Source organism: Meleagris gallopavo, chromosome 15, assembly GCF_905368555.1.
Source record: "Meleagris gallopavo chromosome 15, MGAL_WU_HG_1.1, whole genome shotgun sequence".
Taxonomy (NCBI): Eukaryota; Metazoa; Chordata; class Aves; order Galliformes; family Phasianidae; genus Meleagris; species Meleagris gallopavo.
In genome coordinates, this window is record NC_139418.1 from 3,576,003 (window position 1) to 3,590,327 (window position 14,325).

Here is a 14,325-nt window from a genome sequence, read left to right on the forward strand (position 1 = left end):
TAGCAGAAATCATTTGTATTTAAATAAGATAATAAATAGGTAATGCTTTTAGAACTAAACATATTCTGAAACAAAAGGTATAGAATTTCTAACCAGAATCTAATTCTTCTATTCCCTCCTCACAGTGGGGAGTGAAGAGTGAAGAAAAAAAAAAATCAAGTAAAAGTTTGGCATTGGTACAAAAACAGTAAAATTAACAAAGTCCTCTAAATGATGCTACACTGTCCTGCTAGAAAGTCATAGAAAGAAAAAAAAAAAAAAGCAGCTGAGGAAGCCTTAGTTAACTGCTGATAGAAAGATGTTACCTGCCAAGCAATTAGATCTTTAAGTCTATTTAGCTTTTCTTGATCATCTGGATGGTCTCTGATATATTCTTCTGTAAAGAAAGCCTGAGACAAACAAAAAATAATTCAGTCCATCATTTCAACAAATAAAGAGATCAGTGATTGGTTCAAAGACTCTAACAGGTTACCATAATATTTGTCGTTAAATTAAAAGACATATGCATGCTTCTTAACCAGGTGCTCCTATAATTAATTGCTATATAACTTGAGAACTGAGGAGCTCTGTTAAGATATTCATTGTTCATAAAACACTTCTCAGCTTGAGACACTTACTGTGGGAAAGAAATTATTGTTTGTTTCGTAAACTTGCATTGAAACTTAAAAATGCACAAATTTGGAGAGCCACATGATTAAAATCAGAAATTTATTGAAGTACCTTACACTAACATTATGTAATGTTATAAAGAAAATGTTGTCATACTTAAGCAGAGCTAGGTACTACATACATACTACCCTTTTCTGAACAAAAAACGACTTGTCTTCCACACCCCCACCCTCCAAGTATGAAGGAAGAATAGTTGTCTGTAACTGCCAACTATTTGAAGAAGTGATACTTTATGACTAACATGGCATAAGTCACAGTCCATCAGAGTAAATCATGCTTACTGAAAGTATTTTATGTGTGTGTTCATGTAAATATATATACCATCCATTCAGCATGCTTGCAGCCCATCTAGCATGCTGAGCTTACTGGCATATACGTTTCATCAGGAAATGGCAGGCAGAAATAATAAATCTCTACAGCTATGGAGTAGTTTTACATTCAATTTCATCGTAAACTTTAATAATTTAGAATTCAATCAAAAAATGAATATATGAATTATTAAACATTCCTGCCTTTTTTTCTTTCTTTTTTTTTTTTTTCCCTCAACAAAGTGGCCTCAGGGACAAACTTGCTACAGTTTAGTTCCTCAAGATGTCCAATTTTCCATGTATAGCAGAAAAAGATATATTTGTGTTCTAATTTTTAACAAATACTGCTCTGCAGAAAGACTGCAATTGCTCAGAAACACTAATAATAATGTAACACATCTAAAGCCTACAGCCCTACTGCTGCATAAACTTGATTTGCTTATTCCAGAGCAAACCTTTTGATGTGTGAAAGCCTTTTTCATTACATTTTGTAGAAAATGTACACACATATATAAAATATAGATTATTCTTTTAATTGCTATTAATATTGAGCTTATTACTCTCCCAGTATCTATGTTGGACCTACGCTACTTTCTGCTTTGAATGACTCCTGATCAGAGGTGACCAGCATACAAGAATCTTTTAACTGATGAAGTTGTGGCCTTCGTATTCCCAGCTGAGTCTTCACTGCTACTTGAGAGAAAGTGTACCACCATCAAGTAGGACCAGGATGTATACATCTAAAAATAATCTCTCCTACCTTCTCATATTTAGCAAAGCCACCCATAACAGCTGGATCAACAATTCCGTTCAGAAGCATCGAAAGTGGATTGATAGGAAGGTTTTCATCACTCTGGTATTGGTTAATCATCATCAGAATTTTTTCATTTGTCATGGACATAGTCTCAATAGCGTTCTCTAAAGGACTAATTGTAGTCTAAAAAGAAATAAAAAAGATGAAAGATATATATTAAATCTCGACATAGATTATTTCTAACTTTATCCAGATAAATAAATAGAATTGCACATTTAGATATGTTAGATATGTTACTTATGAAAATTAAAGTATTTTCAGCTGAAAATCTCTCATTTGTAAGAATTCATTTTTTGTAGTTTTTATGACTTGAATGTTACTTGTATTTCAGTAATCTGTTACACAAAGGAAATACAATTCAAAGACAAGTATTTGGTACTATGTCATTTTGACAGTTAAATCAAATCATTGCTATTGATTATGCCATTTAAGTTGTAGATAGTGTATTTCAATGCATAGAAATAGAACAAAGAGCCAGTTATCTTTATTTCCATCTTCTAGGCTAGAATTTGCATTAAAGACATCTTAGCTATGTATGTACAATAACAATTCCTATATACTTTCTTAAATGGCTCAGAAATTCAGCAGTAGAGTTTGGTTTGACACCACCATAATCATATTTCAGAATGAGGTGTAAATGGTCTTTGTGCACACAGAAGCACATCCTCTCTTGTGTCTGTGAAATGCTGCTCTAAGTGCAGGAGAGATGCTGTGAAGAGGCAATCCCCCAAATGCACCACCTGAACCAAGTGCAAGGAGCAGCAGACCATCCTTGGGTGTGTACCTGTCTGCTGTTCTGTGTTCTGATGCATTATAATATAAATAAATAAAATATAAATAAAGGCAAATAAAATGCCTGTCTCTTTATTCATTCAATGCCTAATTTAAACCAAGAGGTTATGAGAGCCAAGTGGATTTCTCTTCTAAAAGTTTTATGAGAAACTTGGATGAAGAGTCAATAAATTCATCTATGAATGAATGTATTCATATTCAAACGAATGTATTAATTCATTCAAATTAATTCAATTCAAATTAATTCAATAAAATGAAATGACAGTATCACTGTAACAGAGGAAATACCTAACCTCCGCTAATGACTTTTAAGCTCAGTACAGAGATAAAATGGTCTTTTTAGTTTTATAAAACTGTGTGTATGTGAATAACTTATAATTCAGTAGAACTATAGATTTTTTCAAATCTTTTAGGACTTGGTCGTAAAACCATAGATCAGATGAAAGTTATATTGATCAATATGTAACTATCACAGTTGTAAAAAAAAATAAACACTACCAGCTTGTACATATAAAAATAAGTGACAAGTCTGCCTTCTGTGACAAATTCACAAACTATTCTGAACACGATTATTCATTTATATTTACAGAAACAATGCAGTTTCTTAGCATGTTAATACACACCTGTGACATGGAGACAACTTCAAACCATCGTAAAATTCCAGGAAGTTTGTATGCTGTAATGAATGATGTTCTCTCAATCCACATAGACTATTAAAAAAAATATATAAGGGAGAAAATGATACTTCAGGATTTAAACTTTAATCTTTTCTGTCTTCTGAAACGTCAGATTGAAGATTCAAAACATGCATATTTATCTTTGCATGAAAAGACACTGCAAAATGAATCTATCATAGCTATTTAAACAAATTGTTTTCAGATTTCAAATTAGATCTTCTTCAAACATTAGGCCTGCACAAAGCACAGGAAAAAGAAAATTATCCTTTGGTCTTTTAGTATCTATTCCTTACTTTGCCATTACACATCAAATAACTGGGACTAAATGACCTCTACTTTCAAAATATGTTTTTGCAATTAAAAGCAGTAATAGCCCTAAAATAATATGCCAGCATCCTTACTTCCCCTTCATGCCTTCTGAAGAAGACTAGCTATCAGTATTTTAAAATGCCTCTACTGCATTTGCTCTACCACTCCTTATTTTAGCAATATCAGCTTAAATAACCTGCCACTAGTGAGAAATGTAACAATGAATGCAATAAAAATGTACTCCAACCACACTCATTTCCATATATCTGAAGTGAGCATGGACACTGTCTATTGTTATCAAGAATGAAGACATTAACCACTTAGTTATTTGTAAAACAATTTATAGAAATGTGTATAAATATTTTAAAAACTCTCCAGCTTGGAAAGGAGCCCAGTGCACACCACCGATGTTGATAATACAGCACATAGCTGGGATGTCAGGGTAGATCAGCATCTGAATTATTTAACAGTAGATAAGAAGCTCCTTACGTGAAACAATTGACACTACTGATCATCAGCATGCAAATAACATTTTTTTTTTGTGTATTTTTGCAAGGAATGTGTAGTATGAGGCTAAGAAAGGATCAGAATTCTGTCAGTCATATCTACCAGAAGTGCATCACTCTGTCATTTGCTTACTTACAGCAAATTCATTTTCAGGGTCAACAGATCCTTTTCTAACAGGTCTTGAATAGTGAAAACGGTGGACATTGTTGGACTTATAAAAGCTGAAAGATTTAAAAAAGAATTTTGTAAAATACAGAGTTCACATATTTATTTATCTTGTTATCACAGTGAATTATTACAGCTTGAATTAGTTTTAATTAAAAGGAAATTTAATGGGAAGAAAAAAACTCCATGACTGAAAATTCTTGAGACAGCTACTTTATCTATAAATGATGATTGAGTATTTTGCAAACAGGCTGCTTTAGCATGGGACTGGGTGCACTTCTGAGGTACGAAAATTCTACAACTTCTGTAACTTCCAGATTAATGTTAGAACCTCCAGAAGATGGCTTAGAGAAGATTTTTGCTTTCCTGTTCTGTTACTGTGACATACTCTCTGCTTTTCTTCTAAAAGGAGTATGCTTTTTAAAAAACAATTGAGTGAACAAAAAGAATATATTTACTTTGACAGAAATACACGTGATTTTTCATTCGTGTACCATCACAAATCATTTTAATCCATTTAATCTAAAAGTTCTACTCACAATACACAGTCATTCAATAAGCTAAATATCTGAGGCCATAACTAATAATTTATTGTGGCAGATAAGAAAATGTATATAAACACCTTTAGAAGCAGACATTAATATAAAGAAATCTATGCTATGGTCTATCCTATTTAGTTAATGCATCATTTCAATCACTGTGCACGTGCATTCCCATATAACCAGTCACTCTTTAGCACTTGCTACAGTTTAGGCTAAGTGTTCTGCTTCAATATAACCTCTCTCTGGTTTCCAGTAGTATGATCAATTTCAAGCAATATAAAACAAAAGGTAATTTTGCAGAGCAAAACATGTCTCAGAAAGCCATGTTTTGGAAGCCTGAAGGAAACAGACCAATAGAGACCCAACCAGCTGAGATATTCAAATTAACAAGATTATCTTCATCAATAAATTAATGAAAGAGGAGAATAGTGCTGTACCTAGCTAGATCACTTTATGCCATCCCATCTGAAAGGGCAGATATTTTAAAGCTTTTTGATAGAATAAATGCATTGCCATCAACTTATGTAACAAACAATTAAATGCCTAATTAAGTGCACTTATAAAAATAAATATTTCCTCTAAGGCCAGATTAAATTAACAGCTTGGCAGAATTCTGCAGCTGAGACAAGCAATTACAAAATCTCCCATATGACAGAACATTGCACTTTATGTGGAGCACTTCACTAAATATATCTATTGTAAGTTCAAAATGTAGCTGGCACTACAGTGAAGTCAAGTCAAACATAGCAAGTTTTGTGAGATCATGATTTTAAAATGAGTTCCAGTTGAAATTGGGACCATATAATTTATTTTATTTTTTATATCATTTATTTTACACTACAAAACTTGTGTTTGTGCCTACTCTATTTATCTGGGCATGTGTTGTAAGTACTGGAGTTAAAGCAATAATTTATTATGTTTTAAAAATGTTTTTTGAAGTAAAATTAAATTGTGCTTGACTTCTTAAGTTTGGCAAGCTTGAAAAAAAAAATCCCAACAGCAATTTGAGGACAGATTCTGCAGATCAGGCTGCAGACAGAGGTGAAAGCTGGTTTGAATCCAACTGTGGAACAGTCAGGAATTAATTCATATCAGCTGATAAAAAAACAAGCCCCTCTATCTTCAGCCTCTTTTAGGAGGGCTGAAGCTGCGTGTTGTGAAAACATTTATATTTGCTTCTTATTTGTCTAAGTGTGGAGGCATTGCAAAGCTTCTGTTGGATTAAAAAAAATGCAGGTGCCACAGATTTGCTGGAAAACTTCTAGCTTAAGAGGCATGTTTCAGCTGATTTTAGTTAGGGAGATGAACCTTGCGCTTTCACAAGGTACTGACAAGAAAAGGTAGAAAATATGAGCTGCCTTTAATCACAGCCTATGTACTTCTTGCTGTCTTTATGTTACAAGCTAACAAACATTATCTTGAAATTTTCCACTGAGGTGCTTGTGATAAGCAACAGCTTTTATTAATTGTGTTTGCAAACATAAGAACCCTTATGTTCCTTCCATCATCTGACTAGGAAGCCTCCTCTGTTCTGCTTTTTTTCTGAGACTGCAAAATTTCATCAGCTTGAAGAGATTTCAAGCCAAAATCTCACAGCCAGTACTCCAGTAGGTACTATATGCAGTTTTGGCATGACCTACTGGAAGGAACCATCACTAGCCAAATGCTAGTCAAAACAATTAGAAGGATGAAGTATGTTGAACATGTTCAGCATTGAATTAAGAATTTGGAGGAGTTAGGCAATCATTTCTCAAAATATTTTGGACAATTCAATTCCCTTATTTCTTTACACAATTCTGATTGTACAACTACAACCAAGTTGCCAAAAAGCACTGTGCACTTTGCAAGTAAATCAAAGATTTTATGTGTGAGAGAGCCTTCAACTCAAAAATGCTCATACTGTCAGTTACTTCTAACTCTCCTCTCTTCACCACTTGTATTTGAAGCTGTGTTGAAAACTCCAGAACTTGAACCCAAAGCATGGATTCTCTCGTGCCTCATAACCACATGCCATTCCTTTAGCAACAGATGTTCTTTCATGAACTGCCTAAGAAATACATCAGTCAATGAACACAATAGAAGCTCTAAATCTTGGCAAATGGCTGAGTTCACAAAATAATTGTTGTAACTTCAGGAGTATGGACTGAATTCCACTCAATTATTACAGAAATTCACTTACTTTATAATTTGATCAGGTACTGCTTTATTTTTGAATCTAGGTTGCTCCTCCAAGACTGGTTGCACTGTAAAACACTGTATGTCTGAAATTGTGAGCGTCAAGGTCATATTATTAACAATCAGCATGAAATAGTTTATATGCTGCTGTGAAAGAAGAAAGATATCCTGATGAAAAATCTGCAGGGTTTGGGGTTTCATTTATGGAGCTTTCTTGGCAAAAAAAAAAAAAAGAAAAAAAGGAAAAAAACCTACTAGAGTACTAACTAGCAAAAATACATTAATTTTGAACTGGGCATTTTTATTATTTGCTGAACTTAAAAATTATTACCGTAATTTATCACACTGACTCATTAATTAAAATCTTAAAGGCAACTTACATAAATAACATCAACATCTGATGTAAACAATTTTACTATTCACCTTTAAGCATGGGCAATGTCATGATGTTTAACACTCTGTTTTAGAAATCTCACTGAGCAGCCCATCTACCTGATATTTTCTTTTTCTACTGAAGTGTTATGATTTAGTCTGGCGTGATCTGTAAATGTATCACATGCAAATAGGCTTCAGAAAATTCTACTTACAGAAAGGACTGAAACATATGATCCCCCCAAAATAAAATGTTTTAAGACATAATGAAATTTATGAAATCGTGACTCTCAAACATAACGTCAATTTTGGACAAGTTTGTAATGCTTCATACTTCAGCCCTTTGAGTGTGAAAAGAAAGCAGCACTCCTACAGTTGCACGAAAATTAACTCAAGAGAGCAAACAAAGCATTAGAAAATTTCCTTGAAAATTAATTAAGGAACAACAACAGTTGAACAAAATTCTGATACAATGAAGTGATCTCGTATCTGATCAGCCAGTCATAATTTGAGGCAGAATATGAAGAAAAAGATGTAATAATTTAGGGTATTCTAGAAGGTGTGGATGTGCCAATTTTCCTAGGAAAATTTCTAAGAAAATAAGCCATATTCTTGTTGAAAAGAAATACAGAAGTGCAGTTCCAGACAAAACAATGTTCAAGGAAGAAATTAACATCAAGTCACAAAAATGAGGAATGAGAAGTAATAGATAAGTTGCTGCTTTAACCTCAGCAAATTTACATGTTCTTCACTGATTTTGCCACTCAGAGACAGTAAAGTTAAACCATGCATGAAACTGAACAAATGGAGAAAGAGACAAACATCTTAGAATTGTTTAAGAAACAGGAGCAAACATCTTAGGAAAAGTCCATTAGAAACATTCAAGATATAATAAAACTGCAAACTGAACTGCTACTACAATAAGATTTAGAAAATGTTTGTTGCACACAGTTCAACTCTTGCTAGGAACAGGTTTCCCCAAACCACTTTCATTCCATGGCCTCCTTAGTGTTCAAGGATACATTGACCAGGAGAGTTTTTCACATCCTCTCCAGGAGCTGAGGTGGTGTTCATCTTCTCTGCACTGGGAAACTGACTCATCAGCTGAGCCTGAAAATCCTCTCTCCTCTCGTATTCCTTCCCACGATAGATAAATACTTTGTTCTGCAAGGAATAAATACCAGATTCCTTGAGCTGTATGATGCTGAGGCAGAAATTGCAGGTGTGTGTGTTTATCACTACGAGGATACCATAAGGTCACCAAATTTTTAAATGAGCGTTGCTGATACCTGAATACTAATAACTATAAAGAACAGCTGACTTTGTCCAGGTCATGAAGTAGTTTGCTGACTCTCCAGAGTCAATACTTTTGAGCATTAGAATGAAGATAAACTGGCATCATCACTGAGGATGCTCCTGGTAGAGTGTAATAAAATCAGAATGGATGGGTAAGTAACGCACTGAAATTTCTTTTCTTCTTGTCTCTCATGTGAAAGGATTTTCTTTCAAACATGATCTGGGTCCAAATTCCACAATTTCACAGCTTTCTAATAATAGTATATAGTTCTACTGTGCTTGCTCCTTCTTCTTGATGTAATAGAATGCCCTAATTTACAATAGAGTTTATCCCCAAGTGTGCTTCTTTGTGGTTCCTTTTACTTCACTTAACAGGATAGTTATGTAAAAGCAGAAGAAAAAGTTGCCACGTTAGCATGTCTTCCAATTCTTTCAAGGAACTTTGGCCTTCAAGGCCACAAAAGAGGAGTCTTCTATTTCTTTAATTTCCTTGAGCACTAAGAAAGCTACCACAGTCATTGTATTCAGTATGATTTTTTTTCTTCCTAAAGAAAAATATCAAATATTTGATTAATTCTCCTTTTTGAAGACAGTCACTACTGGAGTTAAAGCAATAATATATTATGTTTTAAAAATGTTTTTTGAAGTAAAATTAAATTGTGCTTGACTTCTTAAGTTTGGCAAACTTCTTCAAAAAAAAAACAACAGGCCCTCCAAGTTCTTGATTTTCTCACATGGTAGTCAAAAATGGAGAAAAATAAAAGAGAGAAAGTACGTTCAACAGCTGGAGGTCTGTTCAGTGGAAACAATATGAACTTGAGAAACTGTTCTAAGATATGTAAGTAGATGCTACAGGAAAAAAACAACAACAGTGTAATAGAAGATGGTTGGGATGAACATTTCAGCTCACTGAATATTAGAGATCTGAAATTCAAGAATTGAGTGAAAACAGGAAAACAAACAAGAAACATCAAAATCACAATGAATCCACATTCAAATGCTAGGTATACTCTTGTTCTGTTGTCCCATGAACTAGAAAATTTACAGCAAGGGAACCAGAATGTACAAAAATAAGGAAGGGCTCCTGTGGAAACAATATTTAAATGAACCAAATCTTTAAAAGAACAACCCATCATGAGTGGCATGAAGAAAATGATGAAAGAACAATTGTTCAATCACTCTCAGAAAGCAAGAACTAGTGCACAGAAATTACCAGGTGATCAGAAAAAGACAGCAGTAAATATCCAACACAGTGTTTTAATGATCACAGTATGTTTTGGGGGACAGTCATTCCGAAAAAAGATTGGAAACATTCATTGTAGAGTAATTCATCGTGTTCCAATAAAGAACAGTATAACCTCCAATACAGGAAACCCTTTATCAGCTACATAGGGAATATATACCAGATCAATAGCACCATACACACACCGTATATATCTTACTCTCTCTTACTCTAGCTCTCTATTATTTCTTGCTGTTAAAGACATAATGTTGGGTCACAGAGAGCATTGGTATGATGCAAAAAGTATATCTGTGATATACAATGGTTGCCACAAAAGTAATGCCTCCTATTTTATTACATTAGCCCTTGATGGCAGAAGCAGATGTTGGAGGGATGGCAGTAGATGTTGAACAACAATCCTGTATCCCAGCAGAATTAAATTCCAGTCAGATATCCCCAGTGACTTCTTTGCATTAATATACAGTACCATTTTATAAGCACATGAAAACAGATTGAAAAAAATTAAAAATGAAATAGTTTTACCCTTAGAAATGTAGGAAATCCTTGGCCATAATATCCAACAGCAAAATAATCTGGTTTAGGCCTCAGAATTTTCATGATGTTTTCATAGAACTTTGCTTGTTGAACCTAAAGGCAAAACCAGTCACAATAATTACTTCAGGTTTTTGGTTTTTTTTTATTACTACCTTCTGCAGTAGTACTATAGCCATTGATTTATACATCACATTTTGTTGCACAAAATAAGAACATGGTTATCTCATCTATAGTTTCAAAATACTGTAGTAAGTAAATGTCCATATAACTTTATGAAATAGTTATTTATGAATCTCTAGCACTGGAATTCTGTAATACAACAAAGCAACTCTTCAACAAATTAAATAAAAATCAATTGTGGACTACAAGTCATAAGTAGCTCTATATTTTTGATAGCTCTAAACTGCTAAATTCTGTGATGAAAATAATTTGAAGATTTGTATATAATCTTACCAGATTTTGACTTAAAAGCTCATAGTCGAAAACTTCCTTTTCATACTGCTCTGCAAGTTCTTTGCATAACGATATAGCTTCTTCCCACATCTGCAACGTACCCACATATTCAAAAAGTAAATCCAATACTAACAAACATGTCTTTAAAACATTACTGTTTAACTGTAATTGCACTGATGATGCCATCTTTAAATTGCAGTCATTTATCAACCGTATATTTAGAATGAAATAGCCCAGGAACCATAAACTTTAGGAAAGCAAATTAACATGGAGAATAAAAGTGTTTACAAAGATGATTTACAAAGGGAATAAATCTACTTTTTTCTTTGGCAATTTTCTATTGCCAAAAATCACCTGAAATTTCAGATATAATAATCAAGCAGTAAGTCATCAAGTTAGATAGCATCTAAGCACAGAGCAGCATATGAGGCAGGACCTCTCTCAAAACCAACATTTCAATTTTCAAAAAATTCAAAAACATACATTTTTCACAAACAACCTGGCATTGACAGCTTTCCTGGTTAGCTAAAAACTTACAACGCTTAGACTTAAATTACTCCTTGCTTGGAAACACAGCTTGTTTCTTTCCACACTACCTAACAGCTACCTCCAAAAATTACTGTAAGGAATTACAAAACTGCACTGAAAAACTAGGACTACTTTTCTCTGCTAAAGGCATTTTCTGGTTTGCAGCACAAGAGTGGTCCTAAAGCAAATAGATATTCCCACTCCTGAGGATATTTCTCAAATTCTACAAGTCTTGTCTCTATTCAGAATAAAGGAGACAAAATAGTTTTTCTGAGCCTAACTCTTTACTGATGTAAGGTTACTACTGGTCATATGCATTATCATCATTTTTACAGAGTGCTATGTACCCCTAGGCTAAGTAGCTCTGAATTTGAGAGGGGCACTCAGCTGCCTGCAAACCTTCTCTGCTCTATGTAAGGAGAACCAGAAGGCTAGGCATAATAGAAATCATGAGGATTTGGTTATTCTTATACTCTGGGGGGTAACTGCTATATCATAGTTATTTCCAATGCAAATTAATAAAACAGGACCTTATGTTAAATGACACTACGTTTCCTGCACAGATTTTAAAGAAACTGAACTAGATCCAGGTGTTGAACATCAAACTACTAGTTTTTTAATTTTAGGATGTAATTCTAAGACTTCTCTGTAAAAATGTGCCCAGTTTGAACTCTGTTTTTTGGGGGAGATAATGACTGAATAGTCTAGAAATACAATCTGTGGTGTCCTTATTATTTCCCTAGCAAGGGAAAGTACACTCAACATTTATTTTATTACTGCCTGACAGATACTTGTAATTACTGACCTCTTTCTTTGCAAATGTGGTTATTGAAAGAACATGTTCATACACAACAGATGTACCCTGTGAACAAGCCTTCAGGACAGAATTTTTAGTTGACCCACATTTCAAGTAGTATTTCCTACACAATAACGAAACAAACATTTTCTATGGAGAATAGTCATTAAATGTTACTATACAAAATAACACAGTAAGAGATTTTTTGACAGAGAGAACCCCACAACTCTACCTTTCCTTTGTCAAAGTATTCTATGATTTTCTCATACAGATTCTCTTTCAAGTGTCGATAGGTCTGTGAACACTGGAACTCCGTTGACATGACCTGGGGTGCACACTGCTCATCTGACCACTGAGGATTAAAACACATTAAAATAAGCCCTGAATTTGGAGTTCAACATCTTGATCCTCAACCTCCACCAAACCTGAGCTATTCCAAGTTGTTTTTTTCTACTTTTTTTTTATCCTTCCGCAGTGATAATAGAAAAGGCACTGGGAACATTTTCAGCATCACTTCAAACAATGCTGTACTTCATGTGATAAACAGGAATAGACATAACATTTTTTAACCATCTTCCTCCCTGCTCCTCAGCCCAACAGGCTATAGAAAAAAATCTAAGGGGGCAAATTGGTTGATTTTATTTCAGTGGTGACATCTTGACTGATATGTTCTTGATTTTTGTATTAAAACATATGCATAAAAAATTATTTTTGTCTACACAAACATACAAGAAGTACCTTGAAATTTGGCATGACCAGAAAAGTCAAAAGGAAGGTTAATTAAAACAGCAACATGAAAGGCACAGTTTAGAGGGTTCTACCCAAAAAAACAAACCAAACCAAAACAAAAAACAAAAACCCTCAAGGAATTGCACACATTTTTCCTTTTAAATTTTGAATTTTTCCTTGAAATGGAAAAGCATGTTACTGGCCATTTCTACTGCTATTGTCAGTTACAGTGAGAAACATTAGCTGTAGTGAAAACAATTACCAAATATGAAAGAAAGGAAGCATAATTTGGAGTGTGATACATACTACTTAAAATGGAAAGTTCGATGGAAATTTTGATACTTATTTATATTTGTGATAGGAAGAAAGTAGCATAACAAAAAACACAAGGAAGCTGAATGGCTTCTCCCTACTAAGTAAAACTATTTTTGCAACAATATTTTGAGCTTTACCAGCACGTGACATTGAATCATTCATTGAAAAAAAAAAATCCACGTTTAGAGTTAATTTTTTATTACCTACCACAGTAATTGCAAGTATGAACTTGAATATCTCTAAAGAAAATAACTAATATGCAGTAAATTGGAGATTAAGATTAGCACTTCTTATTTAAAAATTTGAATTTTGCAAAGGCTTACTTATTTATTAAAGTTAGGAAAATCTGACCTTCAAGAGCCAAGTATGGAGTAGAAGGGTGTAGGCAGCTTCTGTGTAATTCTCACAGTCCAAATGAAGATCTCGCAATTTATACAAATATCTGTTAGAACAGAGGACAGAAGTTAGTCTAGATGCTGAAATGACTTGAATTCTGTGTTATAAGCATTCTAGATAAACTCTAGATAATGGAAACTTGAAAGATGTTATGCAGTCACTACTAAAAGAGTCTTCAAGGACAGTGAGTGAGGTTAAAGCACTGTACATTTACTAAGACTTTTTCTGTATTTTTGTATATTGGAACATTGTGCACAAAAGGAGGAGAAAGACCTAACCTACTTCTGTGAACTGCTGTTAACTCCACTTTTAGGAGGAGCAAGAGCTACTACTCCAACTTGAGTTCTAAGTCAGACCACTGCATTCACTATTTCTGACAGTTACTGTCAGTTTTGTGCCTCTCACTACAAGGATACTGAGGTGCATAAGCATATGCAGGTAAGAGCAACAAAGCTGCTGAAAGAACTAGAAATGATACACACAAGGAGTGGTTGAGGGAACTGGGTTTGCTTAGTCTGGAAAAAAGGAAGCTAAGGAGAGAACTCATCACTCTCTACAAGTACAAAGAAGGAGGTTGTACTAAGAAGGGTGTCACTCTCTTTTCTCAAGTGAAAAATGATAAGACATGAGGAAATGGCCTCAAGTTTCATGAAAGGAAGTTTAGATTGGATGTGAAGAATTTATTTAAGGCAAAAGAGAAAAGGG

The 14,325-nt window shown here is 34.0% G+C and overlaps 1 protein-coding gene across 1 annotated transcript in view; it reads right to left on the reverse strand.

The window, feature by feature from the left end:
* Positions 1–14,325, reverse strand: part of DOCK2 (dedicator of cytokinesis 2) — a 158,750-nt gene that overhangs the window by 11,221 nt on the left and 133,204 nt on the right. The window contains exons 37-46 of the mRNA XM_010718884.4: positions 13,576–13,666; positions 12,413–12,532; positions 10,857–10,946; positions 10,392–10,496; positions 8,353–8,494; positions 6,963–7,044; positions 4,213–4,297; positions 3,207–3,293; positions 1,738–1,914; positions 306–389 (exon numbers count right to left, since the gene is read on the reverse strand). Coding sequence (XP_010717186.3) covers positions 306–389; positions 1,738–1,914; positions 3,207–3,293; positions 4,213–4,297; positions 6,963–7,044; positions 8,353–8,494; positions 10,392–10,496; positions 10,857–10,946; positions 12,413–12,532; positions 13,576–13,666 — 1,063 coding nt within the window. The remainder of the gene's footprint in view (positions 1–305; positions 390–1,737; positions 1,915–3,206; positions 3,294–4,212; positions 4,298–6,962; positions 7,045–8,352; positions 8,495–10,391; positions 10,497–10,856; positions 10,947–12,412; positions 12,533–13,575; positions 13,667–14,325) is intronic.